Source organism: Emys orbicularis, chromosome 2 (assembly GCF_028017835.1).
Source record: "Emys orbicularis isolate rEmyOrb1 chromosome 2, rEmyOrb1.hap1, whole genome shotgun sequence".
NCBI lineage: Eukaryota > Metazoa > Chordata > Testudines > Emydidae > Emys > Emys orbicularis.
The window spans coordinates 146365479-146381129 of NC_088684.1; the positions used below are offsets into that span (position 1 = coordinate 146365479).

The window sequence follows — 15651 nt, forward strand, 5'->3', positions numbered from 1 at the left end:
AAGTAATGAGACATCCCATTGTGGCTGGTGCCTCTAGATGCTACCGTAATAATAATAATAATAATAAATAAAACTGAATTAATATGGAATTAATGCTAATGTTTAAAATCAAATTTACACAAGTTAAGAGGGAAGGTACTGTACATCTGGGGTCAGGCTTGAGTTATGAGAGATTACAAGTATTGGTTACAAAGTTCACAAGATACATATAGTACAATTCAATTCATTAATTTAAATTAATAATTTAATTAATAAATTAATTTTAAAAACAGAATTAATAAAAGTGAATTAATATGGAATTGCTGAGATCCCATAAATAGTTATGCTCCTACTGTATGTAGTACATACAAGCATTTAGTTCTAAACCAGTAACTGCTGGCTAGGGATTAGATTTCAACCAAATAAAAATCAGTGATGTCCCGCTCTCCGGTTTGATTCACCATCCTGACGGATTTGTCGTTCAGTTTTGAGGTGCTGAGGAACCAGCCTGGATGGGCAGCTGATTCAAAGCTGCAAGTGGAACCAGAACTGGTCTTGAAAAAGATGAAACGCTCCTTATCCCCGGTCCTGATGTCTTTCATAGGCCCCTTCACCTTCTGTGAGAAATAAGAGAGCCCAGTTAGAAACAGGGATGCTCTTTGGAAGGCTTTCATCCTGCAATGGGATGAGTATGAGAAGGGGCTTCTACTTAGGACACAGAGCTAGTGTCCACTCTCACTTGTGCCTGTGCAACTGTTATGTGGGTATCTATCCCTGAGCAGAATTTGCTCCAAGGAAGCACTGAGCTTGACTCTCCCCTGCCTTCCACTTTGGGCTGTCATTTACACCAGTGAAAAGTGGGTGTGAAATGCTGGCCCTCTGAGTGTACTGAAAACACCTGGTGCACATAGACAGGAGAATCTGGCACGGACACCACAGGTGTTTCATACACCTGAGAAAGACTGTCCACCAAACAAGGAACCTATTCCTGCTCCTATTGAATGGGATTTCAATGTAAGAGGGATCAGACCCAATGGTAGACAATAACTACATGGAAGCTGCAAAAGCATGGCTGCAGTTTTAATCCTTGATCACTAACGATACGTTTTCATTGCAGCTGGGAGCAAGCCCACCAGTACGGTAGACAGGCTTGCACTAGCTCTGCTCAAACTACCACTTTAAAAATAACTGTATGAACATGGCAGCACCTCAGAGACTTGGGCTAGCCACCTGGGCTCAGAACCAGGGGGGCAGCTGGGTTTGGAGGCCCGAGCTCTCTTTTTTAGCGGAGTAGCTCAAGCCCTGCTTGGGCAAGTCTGTCTACCCACACAAGGAGGCTCGCTGCCAGCTGCAGTATAGACATACCCCAAGGGCACAAGAGACTGGGATTCAGGAGACCTGGGTTCCTGGGCAAGTCACTTCTTATCTCTGCTTCTCCTTCCACTCTTTGTCTTCTGTATTTAGATGATAAAATCTTTGAGGAAGGAACCTTCTTATTACGTGACTGCATAGTGCCTACCACAACACGGCCTTGATCTCGAATGAAGAATCAAGGCGCTACTGTAACAGCACTAAATGATAATAGTAATCATAAACTGTATCGGAGGGAAAACAGTGACTCCCATGTAAAGGTATCAATAAAAACCAGAGATGTGGATTGAATTTCAGTCGCTGTGGGGTTTGTGATGATGCTAAAGGTCTGCTAATCCCACTCACCTCCAGCTGCAGCACAGGGCTGCCTTTATCCTTCACACAGCACAGATACAGATTGTTTTCCGCAGCGTTGCTTTCCACAATGTTCATAGCAACAGGACTGATGCGCTTTGGGGAGATGTGTGGTGAGCGATATAAATCCAGCTTTAATTTCACTAGGAAGAGAAAAGCAAGAAGAAATCCAGACTCAATTACAATAAAAAAGGCAGCCCGTCTGTCTGTGAAGATCTGGGAAGCACCATCACTTATAAATAGTGAGTGAGGAACCTGAAATCCATGCACAATAGCTGCCATATCACTTTATCGGTGACACTGATGGCTCTTTTAAAAATAACTGCACATCAGAGATTCAGTTGTGCACTTTTACTCACCTGAGTAATGCCATCCACTTCAGTGGGACTGTGCCTGAAGACAAAATACTCCCAAGAAATAGGGGTTGGAAAATCAGATCTTAATAATTACGTGCAGAAAATGACATTAAAAGAACATTAGAGGTGGCAAAGTCAAGCACTCCAAAGGTAGGAAATGCCAGAATGCCTGTTGCAATCTTAATTCGACCCCTGTGCCCATATCCCTTATGATAGGCTTTAATTACCTGATCACATACTATTTTTTCCACAGGAGTCTTGCCTCATTCAGTACACAGGATGGACCTACTCTGAAGATTAATCAGGGCTGTGAATGACCCTTGTCCAGCCAGACCTTACTTTCCCACAGGAGACTGCTGCTCAGATAGAAGCTGATCAGAGTGCAGCTGTGCAGCAACCAGGAGGTGTCTGAGCACCAGGTTGTTATGGACTGGGATATAGGCTGTCTGGCCTAGTAGTCAGAGCAGGAGTCAGGTTCGGTGGGCAGAGCAGCCACACAGGCTGGGGAATAAAGCCAAGGGCACCAGAGTCAACTGCCAGTTATCAGAACCAGGGGGTCAAGCCTGAGTCAGAACTGGACATCGAAGTTGAGGGTCAGAGCCGGGGTCAGATACCAAATGTCAGAGTCAAGGGTCAGAAGTCAGAGGCCAGAGCCAGGACTGGTCACCGAGGATTGGAGGCAAGGTGTGAGGGCAGGAACTGGAGGATAGGTGAGGATTGAGTGTGCAGCAGCCTGGCTGGGGAGCCAGGAGCAGGGCTTTCTTGTCAATTTCACGGCTCGGAGCCCATGTAAGGAACACAGTGTCTACACAGACACTGCGTCGCCCTAACGACACCGACATAAGCCCTACGCCTCTCATGGAGGTGGAGTTATTATGTCGGTGTAGTAGGGCACTTACGTCGGCGGGATCAAGGCTGTAGTGTAGACACTGACATAATTAGGTCAACCTAAGGCCTGGTCTACACTACACAGTTAGGTTGACATAAGGCAAGAGCAAAGGTAGGAACCAGGAGCAGTGCAGGAGACAGGCACAAGCAGTGTCCAATGTAGCCACAACAGGAAACCACCTTGTTTCTCAGACAAGCTTCCTGTGCTTCCTTCTGGCTTAGCATGGTTGGACCACATGGTGGAGCCAGCCGAGCCTCCAATCAGGGCTCCCATGGGTGGAGTCTTGGCTGAGCTTATAGCCCTATTAGCTCCTTGGCCCACATGGGTTCAGTGGACTCTGGGTGGAGGCCAGGATGCAGCAGCTGTCTGGGCCTCCCAGGCCCGGCTTTGAGACCCGGCACATCATAGATTAATAGATTCTAGGACTGGAAGGGACCTCGAGAGGTCATCGAGTCCAGTCCCCTGCCCTCATGGCAGGACCAAATACTGTCTAGACCATCCCTGATAGACATTTATCTAACCTACTCTTAAATATCTCCAGAGATGGAGATTCCACAACCTCCCTAGGCAATTTATTCCAGTGTTTAACCACCCTGACAGTTAGGAACTTTTTCCTAATGTCCAACCTAGACCTCCCTTGCTGCAGTTTAAGTCCATTGCTTCTTGTTCTATCCTTAGAGGCTAAGGAGAACAAGTTTTCTCCCTCCTCCTTATGACACCCTTTTAGATACCTGAAAACTGCTATCATGTCCCCTCTCCATCTTCTCTTTTCCAAACTAAACAAACCCAATTCTTTCAGCCTTCCTTCATTCTAAACAAGACCTTTAATCATTCTTGTTGCTCTTCTCTGGTCCATCTCCAATTTCTCCACATCTTTCTTGAAATGCAGTGCCCAGAACTGGACACAATACTCCAGCTGAGGCCTAACCAGCACAGAGTAGAGCGGAAGAATGACTTCTCGTGTCTTGCTCACAACACACCTGTTAATACATCCCAGAATCATGTTTGCTTTTTTTGCAACAGCATCACACTGTTGACTCATATTTAGCTTGTGGTCCACTATAACCCCTAGATCCCTTTCTGCCGTACTCCTTCCTAGACAGTCTCTTCCCATTCTGTATGTGTGAAACTGATTGTTCCTTCCTAAGTGGAGCACTTTGCATTTGTCTTTGTTAAACTTCATCCTGTTTACCTCAGACCATTTCTTCAATTTGTCCAGATCATTTTGAATTATGACCCTATCCTCCAAAGCAGTTGCAATCCCTCCCAGTTTGGTATCATCCGCAACCTTAATAAGCGTACTTTCTATGCCAATATCTTGCATTGCTCCTTCATCAATTCGGAGGTGAAGTTCTCCCTTGCTCTCTTAGTATTTCTCTGGGGAGCCCCACTTGGGCAAATACTTCTGTGAGTTCATTAGCATTGACAGCCACTATTGCTGGGAATGGGAATGGCCTCAGGGTAGCTGGTAGCATAGTCTAAAATTACAAGGCTATATTTGTGCTCCACTGCAGACTTCTCTAATGGGCCCCCCAGATCAGAGGGTACCCTACAATGGGTAGTGGTACTGGGGGGAACCTTTTTCTGACCCATCCACTGGCACTCATGGAATGATGCATAATAGTCCCACACCTCTGGATGGACGCCCAGCCAGTAGAACCTCATGGTCACTCTGTTACGAGTCTTCTGCCACCCCAATGACCCCCACATGGTGCTGCATGGCCAGTTGAAGCACCCCTCTTTGAAACTTCCTTGGCCCTCAGAGCTGCATTCTTACCTCCCCCGACTTGGGATCTTTCAATACCCGATATGCCCCCTCCTCTACCAGTTCGAAATGGGGCCACTGAACTTGGGTGAACTGCTCCATGACGCTCTTCCCTGCTACCTGAACCCCTAGGCATCCCTTGGGCTGGAGCCAGCGCCAGCCAACATCCTTCAGATTATGGGCGACAGTCCGGGGTCAGGCTTTGGCTGGGAATTTCTCGCTGCAGAACTGCTACTGGTAGGTTTCAGGTGAGATGTTAAGGGTGCCTAGGATGGCTGCCTTGACATGAGTGTAGTCCTGTGCAGCTGCCGCACTGAGGCCCCAGTATGCTGCCTGGCCCAACATGCTGTCAAGTAGTAGGCCAATAGGTTGGCCCAATTTCCCTTGAGGCATCGGGCTATGATGGCAACTCTCTCGAATGTGGCAAGGAATGCCTCTGGGTTGTCTACGGGACCCATTGTTGTCAGCTTTACTGGGATGGCTGGTATTGGGACAGCAGCTCCCTCTCCCATGGTTAGACTCCATGGCTGTAGGAGAGTCGCCATCTGCTGGATGAGCCGCTGCTGTGCTTCTACCATTTCCTTAATCAGCTGCTCCTCCCGCTGCTGGGCCACCTGCTGCTGATGGTTCAGGAAAACCCACTTCAGCAGTTTCTCAAAATCCACCTCTGGTTTTTGGTTTTTATCTCCCTCTTTCTCTGGCCTACCATCAGTGCCTAGTGTGCCTGCATTCTCCACCAGATGTAACAGAGTCCCCAGAAGACCAGGTGGCCTAGTGGGTAGTGCACCCAGTTTCCAGTCTCAAACCTCCCAGCAGGAAGGGGTTTCAGTCCAGTTCCTTACTATGGATGTGGCTTCACCTCAGGGTTTTCAACATCCTCACCCTCTCCTTTCTTGGCGGGGGTAGAAATGAGATTTATGCCCCTCCAGCACCAAATGCAGTTGGCAGGGGAGCCTGGGCCCTCCCACTCCCAGGGCCCCATGAGAGACAACAATGTCCAGAACTCTGGAGTGCCCTCGGAGCTGCCTGACTGGGTCACTTCCATCTCCCCCACACCTCCAAGTCCAATATAGGATAGCAAAAGAAAAGGAAAGATAACTAAAGCTTCAGCCCCAATGGGCTCAGCACACAGTTGTCTTTCTCATGGGTGGCTTCTTTGGTACCCTCAGAGTAGGTCCATCTTCCTCCCCAGCCTCCCCCTTCTGAGCTAAGTTGCGCCCTTGTATGTTTCCTCTCCAGTCGGCCCATGCTCTGGGCCCAGTATTGCCCTTTAACCCCTTCTGGTCCAGCATGGGGTATGTACACCTCGTCACATACCCCAAGGGGAGAACAAGAGGGCTGAACCCCAAAGAATAAGCAATTGAATCAACTGGTTGTGTGCAATGACATTGTGTGTAAATATATGTCAAGCAAGATCTTTTATGAAAGCCTGTAATGTTCCTAACTTGGTGGTCATTAAGAGATCTATAGCCAGGTTATGGCTGTGAATGTAACTGTGGTGCAGCTACAGCATCACCTCACCACATGCAGTGAAGCAAGCAAGCAGGGCAGGGCACAGGGCCAGCGCTTCCACTAGGCCACCCTAGGCGGTCGCCTAGGGCGGCAGGATTTGGGGGGTGGCATTTTGCCATCCTCGGCGGAAATTCAGTGGCGGGGGGTCCTTCCGCTCCAGGTCTTCAGTGGAAATTCAGCGGTGGGTCCTTCACTCGCTCCGGGACCCGTCGCCGAAGTGCCCCGAAGACACGGAGCGGAAGGACCCCCGCCGCCGAATGCTCAGAGGAGGAGTGCTGCCGCCTAGAGCGGCAAAAACCCTGGCGCCGCTCCTGGCAGGGCACCCCCCAGGCTAGTTGTTTACACAAAACCAATATCAAGTACCCATCCATTGTCCAGCCAGGAAGACACAATGGTGGGCCATTAAAGTCAATGGAAAGTCATTGAAGCCGAAAAGAAAATCATAGAATCATAGAATATCAGAGTTGGAAGGGACCTCAGGAGGTCATCTAGTGCAACCACCTGCTCAAAGCAGGACCAATTCCCAACTAAATCATCCCAGCCAGGGCTTTGTCAAGCCTGACCTTAAAAACCTCTAAGGAAGGAGATTCCACCACCTCTCTAGGGAACCCATTCCAGTGCTTCACCACCCTCCTAGTGAAAAAGTTTTTCCTAATATCCAACCTAAACCTCCCCCACTGCAACTTGAGACCATTACTCCTTGTTCTGTCATCTGGTACCACTGAGAACAGTCTAGATCCATCCTCTTTGGAACCCCCTTTCAGGTAGTGGAAAGCAGCTATCAAATGCCTCCTCATTCTTCTCTTCTGCAGACTAAACAATCCCAGTTCCTTCAGCCTCTCCTCATAAGTCATGTGCTCCAGCCCCCTAATCATTTTTGTTGCCCTCTGCTGGACTCTTTCCAATTTTTCCACATCCTTCTTGTAGTGTGGGACCCAAAACTGGACACAGTACTCCAGATGAGGCCTCACCAATGTCGAATAGAGGGGAATGATCACGTCCCTCAATCTGCTGGCAATGCCCCTACTTATACAGCCCAAAATGCCGTTAGCCTTCTTGGCAACAAGGGCACACTGTCGACTCATATCCAGCTTCTCGTCCACTGTAACCCCTAGGTCCTTTTCAGCAGCACTGCTGCCTAGCCATTCGGTCCCTAGTCTGTAGCAGTGCATGGGATTCTTCCATCCTAAGTGCAGGACTCTGCACTTGTCCTTGTTGAACCTCATCAGGTTTCTTTTGGACCAATCCTCTAATTTGTCTAGGTCCCTCTGTATCCTATCCCTACCCTCCAGCGTATCTACCACTCCTCCCACTTTAGTGTCATCTGAAAACTTGCTGAGAGTGCAGTCCACGCCATCCTCCAGATCATTAATGAAGATATTGAACAAAACCGGCCGCAGGACCGACCCTTGGGACACTCCGCTTGATACTGGCTGCCAACTAGACATGGAGCCATTGATCACTACCTGTTGAGCCCGACGATCTAGCCAGCTTTCTATCCACCTTATAGTCTATTCATCCAGCCCATACTTCTTTAATTTGCCGGCAAGAATACTGTGGGAGACCGTATCAAAAGCTTTGCTAAAGTCAAGGAATAACACGTCCACTGCTTTCCCCTCATCCACAGAGCCAGTTATCTCATCATAGAAGGCAATTAGGTTAGTCAGGCATGACTTGCCCTTGGTGAATCCATGCTGACTGTTCCTGATCACTTTCCTCTCCTCTAAGTGCTTCAGAATTGATTCCTTGAGGACCTGCTCCATGATTTTTCCAGGGACTGAGGTGAGGCTGACTGGCCTGTAGTCCCCAGGCCTTGTCTACACTGCCACTTTACATCGCTGCAACTTTCTCACTCAGGGGGGTGAAAAAACACCCCCCTGAGCGCTGCAAGTTTCAGCACTGTAAAGTGCCAGTGTAGACCATGCACCAGCGCTGGGAGCAACTCCCCTCCTGTGGGTGTTTTTTTTACAGTGCTGGGAGAGAGCTGGCTAGTCTTGCGACTACACACCCATGCGCTGCCGCGGCAGCGCTTTAACGTTGCTAGTGAAAACATTCCCTCAGTCTTGGAAAACTGAGAAAGCAGTTATTTCACGCTGAATAACCATGAGTCATCATGCCAGAAGGAAGAGAAAAAATGGGGGGGAAAGAGAGAAAAGACTGGGCTGCATTACACAGTTAGGTCGGTGTAAGGCAGCTTAGGGCATGTCTATATTAGAAACTTAAGTTGACCTATATTAGGTTGATTTACAGCCAGCACACTACCCTCCTTGGGTCAGGGGTGTGCGTCCTCACCAGGAGCTCTTCCACCAGCTGAAGAGGGGCAGTGTGGGGAGCTGAGAGCATGGTCTCTCAGCTCCACTGGCAGCTCCCTGCCAGGAGCCTGGCTGACCTACAGGCTCCTGGGCTCCCGCCCTCTTCCCTCCCCATCCCTGCACTCGCTCCCGCTGGGAGCCAGGCAGCCATGTCAATTTCAGGAAGCAGGGTCTGTGATGTTCTGTACCTCGTGGGAACACCCTGCACCCCATGTTCATCCTTATAAAGTGATTGTGGGATCCACCTAACAAAGAGAAGGAAGAGCTAGTGAGGAGGGCTTTAAACTAGGTTCGCCGGGTGATGGTGACCCTGAGGTAAGTGGGGAAGAGGGATACTGGGAGGAAACACAAGGAGGAGGGTACAGGACGGGAAGCCTCCTGATTCATACTGAGAAAGCAGGGCAATCGACTAGTTATCTGAGGTGCATGTACATGAATGCAAGAAGCCTGGGAAACAAGCAGGAAGAATTGGAAGTCCTGGCACAGTGAAGGAACTATGATGTGATTGGAATAACAGAAACTTGGTGGGGCAGTTCACATGACTGGAGCACTGTCACGGATGGGTATAAACTGTTCAGGAAGGACAGGCAGGGGAGGAAAGGTGGAGGAGTTGCATTGTATGTAAGAGAGCGGTATGATTGCTCAGAGCTCCGGTATGAAACTGGAGAAAAGCCAGTTGAGAGTCTTTGAGTTAGGTTTAGAGGCAAGAGCAACAAGGGTGATGTCGTGGTGGGCATGTGCTATAGACTACCAGATCAGAAGGATGAGGTAAACTTCGGATAACTAACTGAAGTTTCCAGATCACAGGCCCTGTTTCTAATGGGGGACTTCAGTCACCCTGACATCTGCTGGGAGAGTAATACAGCAGTGCACAGACAATCCAGGAAGTTTTTGGAGAGTGCTGGAGGAACCAACTAGGGGCCGTGCTCCTCTTGACCTGCTGCTTACAAACAAGAAAGAATTGGTAGGGGAAGTAGAAGTGGGTGGCAACCTAGGCAGCAGTGACCATGAGATGGTTGAGTTCAGGATCCTGACAAAAGGAAGAAAGGAAAGTAGCAAAATCCAGACCCTGGACTTCAGAAAAGCAGATTTAGACTCCCTTAGGGAACTGATGGGCAACGATCCCCTGGGAGGCTAATATGAGGGGGAAAGGAGTCCAGGAGAGCTGGCTGTATTTTAAAGAAGAATTATTGAGGGCGCAGGAACAAACCATCCCGATGTGCAGAAAGAATAGCAAATATGGAAGGCGACCAGCTTGGCTTAACAGTGAAATCTTTGGTGAGCTTAAACTCAAAGAGGAAGCTTACAAGAAGTGGAAATTAGGACAGATGACTAGGGAGGAGTATAAAAATATTGCTTGAGCATGCAGGGGTGTAATCAGGAGGGCCAGGGCATGATTGCAGTTGCAGCTAGCAAGAGATCTGAAGGGTAACGAGAAGGGTTTCTACAGGTTTCTGTAAAGGGAAATCGTGTCTTACTAATCTATTAGAGTTCTTTGAAGGGGTCAACAAACATGTGGACAAGGGGGATCCGGTGGACATAGTGTACTTAGATTTCCAGAAAGCCTTTGACAAGGTCCCTCACCAAAGGCTCTTACGTAAATTAAGCTGTCATGGGATAAAAGGGAAGGTCCTTTCATGGATTGAGAACTGGTTAAAGGACAGGGAACAAAGGGTAGGAAATAATGGTAAATTCTCAGAATGGAGAGGGGTAACTAGTGGTGTTCCCCAAGGGTCAGTCCTAGGACCTATCCTATTCAATTTATTCATAAATGATCTGGAGAAAGGGGTAAACAGTGAGGTGGCAAAGTTTGCAGATGATACTAAACTACTCAAGATAGTTAAGACCAAAGCAGATTGTGAAGAACTTCAAAAAGATCTCACAAAACTAAGTGATTGGGCAACAAAATGGCAAATGAAATTTAATGTGGATAAATGTAAAGTAATGCACATTGGAAAAAATAACCCCAACTATACATACAACATGATGGGGGCTAATTTAGCTACAACGAGTCAGGAAAAAGATCTTGGTGTCATCGTGGATAGTTCTCTAAAGATGTCCACGCAGTGTGCAGAGGCGGTCAAAAAAGCAAACAGGATGTTAGGAATCATTAAAAAGGGGATAGAGAATAAGACTGAGAATATATTATTGCCCTTATATAAATCCATGGTTCGCCCACATCTCGAATACTGTGTACAGATGTGGTCTCCTCACCTCAAAAAAGATATTCTAGCACTAGAAAAGGTTCAGAAAAGAGCAACTAAAATGATTAAGGGTTTAGAGAGGGTCCCATATGAGGAAAGATTAAAGAGGCTAGGACTCTTCAGTTTGGAAAAGAGAAGACTAAGGGGGGACATGATAGAGGTATATAAAATCATGAGTGATGTTGAGAAAGTGGATAAGGAAAAGTTATTTACTTATTCCCATAATACAAGAACTAGGGGTCACCAAAAGAAATTAATAGGCAGCAGGTTTAAAACAAATAAAAGGAAGTTCTTCTTCACGCAGCGCACAGTCAACTTGTGGAACTCCTTACCTGAGGAGGTTGTGAAGGCTAGGACTATAACAATGTTTAAAAGGGGACTGGATAAATTCATGGTGGCTAAGTCCATAAATGGCTATTAGCCAGGATGGGTAAGAATGGTGTCCCTAGCCTCTGTTCGTCAGAGGATGGAGATGGATGGCAGGAGAGAGATCACTTGATCATTGCCTGTTAGGTTCACTCCCTCTGGGGCACCTGGCATTGGCCACTGTCGGTAGACAGATACTGGGCTAGATGGACCTTTGGTCTGACCCAGTACGGCCTTTCTTATGTTCTTATGTTCTTAGGTATGTTAGCAACAAGAAGGTGGTCAGGGAAAGTGTGGGCCCCTTACTGAATGAGGGAGGGAACCTAGTGACAGCTGATGTGGAAAAAGCTGAAGTACTCAATGTTTTTTTTGTCTCGGTTTTCACAGACAAGGTCAGCTCCCAGACTGCTGCATGGGCAACACAGTATGAGGAAGAGGTGAGCAGCCCTCAGTGGTGAAAGAACAGGTTAAGGACTATTTAGAAAAGCTGGACATGCACAAGTCCATGGGGCCGGATCTAATGCATCTGAGGGTGCTGAGGGAGTTGGCTGATGTGATTGCAGAGCCATTGGCCATTCTCACTGAAAATTCGTGGCAATCGGGGAATGATTGGAAAAAGACAAATATAGCGCACATATTTTTAAAAGGGAAGAAAGAGAACCCGGGGAACCACAGACCGGTCAGCCTCACGTCAGTCCCCGGCAAAATCATGGAGCAGGTCCTCAAAGAATCCATTTTGAAGCACTTGGAGGAGAGGAAGGTGATCAGGAACAGTTAACATGGATTCACCCAGGGCAAGTCATGCCTGACCAACCTGATTGCCTTCTATGATGAGATAATTGGCTCTGTGGATATGGAGAAATCGGTGGATGTGATATATCTTGACTTTAGCAAAGCTTTTGATACGGTCTCCCACAGTATTCTTGCCAACAAGTTAAAGAAGTATGGATTGGATAAGCTGAGCTTCTAAACAAGGTTTGAAATCTAGAAGCTGTTGTTCATTGGCTGAGCCTTAGTCGGGGGCGGGGCTATCAGGAAGGCCAGGGCTTTATAAAGCCGTGAGCAAGCGACCAGGGGCCGCTAACAGGGAGTTTTGAGAGGGAGTTGGGAAGGGGGCGAGGTACACTTGCCATTCTTTAAAACTTTTAAACTAAACAATAAGCAAAACTTCTTGATTTAAACAAAAACCCTGTCAGTAACCTAGGCAGCTGTGGGAGAGAATGCAGGCAGAAGCCCAGCAGCAGAGTGGGGGCTATCCAGTTTATTGCACTTAGTGTAGCATGTATGATTACCTGCCCTGTGGGCGGGTGGCGTATGTGTGCATTTGGTGCAAGGAGCTCCTGGCCCTCAGAGACCGCGTGTGGGCTTTGGAGGCCAGGGTGGCGGAACTGGAGGAGCTAAAGGAGGCAGAGAGGTATGTTGATGAGGCTTTCCGGGACACTGTAGATTTGTCCCACCTCCGGTCAGACAGCCCCTGTGCTGTTAAGAAGGATGAAAGGCTCAGGGAAGGATAGCAGTCAACGGGAGCAGAGGGAAACCTTCCCATAGTTGGGACCCTCCTTCCAGATGATGTTGGGGTATCCTCTGGCACTGAGGTTACCTCTCCGGGGGAGGGAACTCCAGTCATTAGGAAAAGGCAGGTGTTAGTAATGGGAGATTTGATCATTAGAAACATAGATAGCTGGGTTTGTGATGACCGGGAGAACCATATAGTGACTTGCCTGCCTGATGCAAAGGTTGCGGATCTCTCAAGGCATCTAGATAGACTTATGTGTAGTGCTGGGGAGGAGCCGGTGGTCATGGTACATGTAGGTACCAATGACATAGGGAAGGGTAGGAGAGACGTCCTGGAGGCCAAATTTAGGCTGCTAGGAAAGAGACTGAAATCCAGTCTCAGAATGCTTCCAGTTCCACGCGCAGGGCCAGGTAGGCAGGCAGTGCTTCAGAGTCTCAATGCGTGGATGAGACGATGGTGTAGAGAGGAGGTGTTTAGATTTATTCGGAACTGGGGAAACTTTTGGGGATGGGGGGGGCCTATACAGGAGAGATGGGCTCCACCTCAACCAAAGTGGAACCAGACTGCTGGCACTAAACATTAAAAAGGTTGCAGGGCAGTTTTTAAACTAAGAGATGGGGGAAAGCCGATTGCTGCAGAGGAGCATGTGGATCGGACAGAGACTTCTCTTAGGGGAGAGTCTGATGATAGAGAATCTGTAAGTTTTAGTCAGGAGCAGAGGATAGAAGAGGATAATGCAGGGGTCAGACCAGATGAGAAACATTCACATAAAAAAGAATCGGACACATCAGAAAAGGGCAGACAAATAAACAGTGACAAGTTTTTAAAGTGCTTTTACACAAATGCTAGAAGTCTAAATAATAAGATGGGTGAACTAGAGTGCCTTGTGATAAAGGAGGATATTGATATAATAGGCATCACAGAAACCTGGTGGAGTGGGGACAATCGATGGGACACAATCATTCCGGTGTACAAAATATATCGGAAGGACAGAACAGGTCGTGCAGGGGGTTGGGGGGGGGGGGGGTGGCACTATATGTGAAAGAAAATGTAGAATCAAATGAAGTAAAAATCTTAAATGAAGCCACATGTTCCATAGAATCTCTATGGATAATAATTCCATGCTCTAATAAGAATATAACAGTAGGGATCTATTATCGACCACCTGACCAGGACAGTGATAGTGACGATGAAATGCTAAGGGAGATTAGAGAGGCTATCAAAATAAAGAACTCAATAATAGTGGGGGATTTCAATTATCCCCATATTGACTGGGTACATGTCACCTCAGGATGAAATGCAGAGACAAAATTTCTCGATATGTTAAATGACTGCTTCTTGGAGCAGCTGGTACAGGAACCCACAAGGGGAGAGGCAATTCTTGATTTAGTCCTGAGTGGAGCACAGGATCTGGTCCAAGAGGTAAGTATAACAGGACTGCTTGGAAATAGTAACCATAACATACTAACATTTAACATTCCTGTGGTGGGAAGAACACCTCAACAGCCCAACACTGTGGCATTTAATTTCAGAAAGGGGAACTATGCAAAAATGGGGAGGTTAGTTAAAAAGAAATTAAAAGGTACAGTGACTAGAGTGAAATCCCTGCAAGCTGCATGGACACTTTTCAAAGACACCATAATAGAGGCCCAACTTAAATGTATACCCCAAATTAAAAAACACAGTAAAAGAATTAAAAAAGAGCCACCGTGGCTTAACAACCATGTAAAAGAAGCAGTGAGAGATAAAAAGACATCTTTTCAAAAGTGGAAGTCAAATCTTAGTGAGGTAAATAGAAAGAAGCATAAACACTGCCAAATTAAGTGTAAAAAATGTAATAAGAAAAGCCAAAAAGGAGTTTGAAGAACAGCTAGCCAAAAATTCAAAAGGTAATAACAAAATGTTTTTTAAGTACCTCAGAAGCAGGAAGCCTGCTAAACAACCAGTGGGGCTCCTGGACGATCGAGATACAAAAGGAGCACTTAAAGACGATAAAGTCATTGCAGAGAAACTAAATGAATTCTTTGCTTCAGTCTTCACGGCTGAGGATGTTAGGGAGATTCCCAAACCTGAGCCGTCCTTTGTAGGTGACAAATCTGAAGAATTGTCACAGATTGAAGTGTCATTACAGGAGCTTTTGGAATTAACTGATAAATTTAACATTAACAAGTCACCGGGACCAGATGGCATTCACCCAAGAGTTCTGAAAGAACTCAAATGTGAAATTGCGGAACTATTAACTATGGTTTGTAACCTGTCCTTTAAATCGGCTTCTGTACCCAATGACTGGAAGATAGCTAATGTAACGCCATTTAAAAAGGGCTCTAGAGGTGATCCCAGCAATTACAGACCGGTAAGTCTAACAGTACCGGGCAAATTAGTTGAAACAATAGTAAAGAATAAAATTGTCAGACACATAGAAGAACATATAGTGTTGGGCAAAAGGCAACATGGTTTCTGTAAAGGGAAATCATGTCTTACTAATCTATTAGAGTTCTTTGAAGGGGTCAACAAACATGTGGACAAGGGGGATCCAGTGGACATAGTGTACTTAGATTTCCAGAAAGCCTTTGACAAGGTCCCTCACCAAAGGCTCTTACGTAAATTAAGTTGTCATGGGATAAGAGGGAAGATCCTTTCATGGATTTAGAACTGGTTAAAAGATAGGGAACAAAGGGTAGGAATAAATGGTAAATTTTCAGAATGAAGAGGGGTAACTAGTGGTGTTCCCCAAGGGTCAGTCCTAGGACCATTCCTATTCAACTTATTCATAAATGATCTGGAGAAAGGGGTAAACAGTGAGGTGGCAAAGTTTGCAGATGATACTAAACTGCTCAAGATAGTTAAGACCAAAGCAGATTGTGAAGAACTTCAAAAAGATCTCACAAAACTAAGTGATTGGGCAACAAAATGGCAAATGAAATTTAATGTGGATAAATGTAAAGTAATGCACATTGGAAAAAATAACCCCAACTATACATACAATATGATGGGGGCTAATTTAGCTACAGCTAATCAGGAAAGAGA

General features: G+C 46.7%; 1 protein-coding gene across 1 annotated transcript in view; it reads right to left on the reverse strand.

Moving 5' to 3' along the window:
- Nucleotides 1-386: 386 nt before the first annotated feature.
- Nucleotides 387-15651, reverse strand: part of LOC135874551 (interleukin-1 beta-like) — a 40579-nt gene continuing 25314 nt past the window's right edge. Inside the window, exons 5-6 of the mRNA XM_065399425.1 lie at nucleotides 1696-1847; nucleotides 387-596 (exon numbers count right to left, since the gene is read on the reverse strand). Coding sequence (XP_065255497.1) covers nucleotides 387-596; nucleotides 1696-1847 — 362 coding nt within the window. The remainder of the gene's footprint in view (nucleotides 597-1695; nucleotides 1848-15651) is intronic.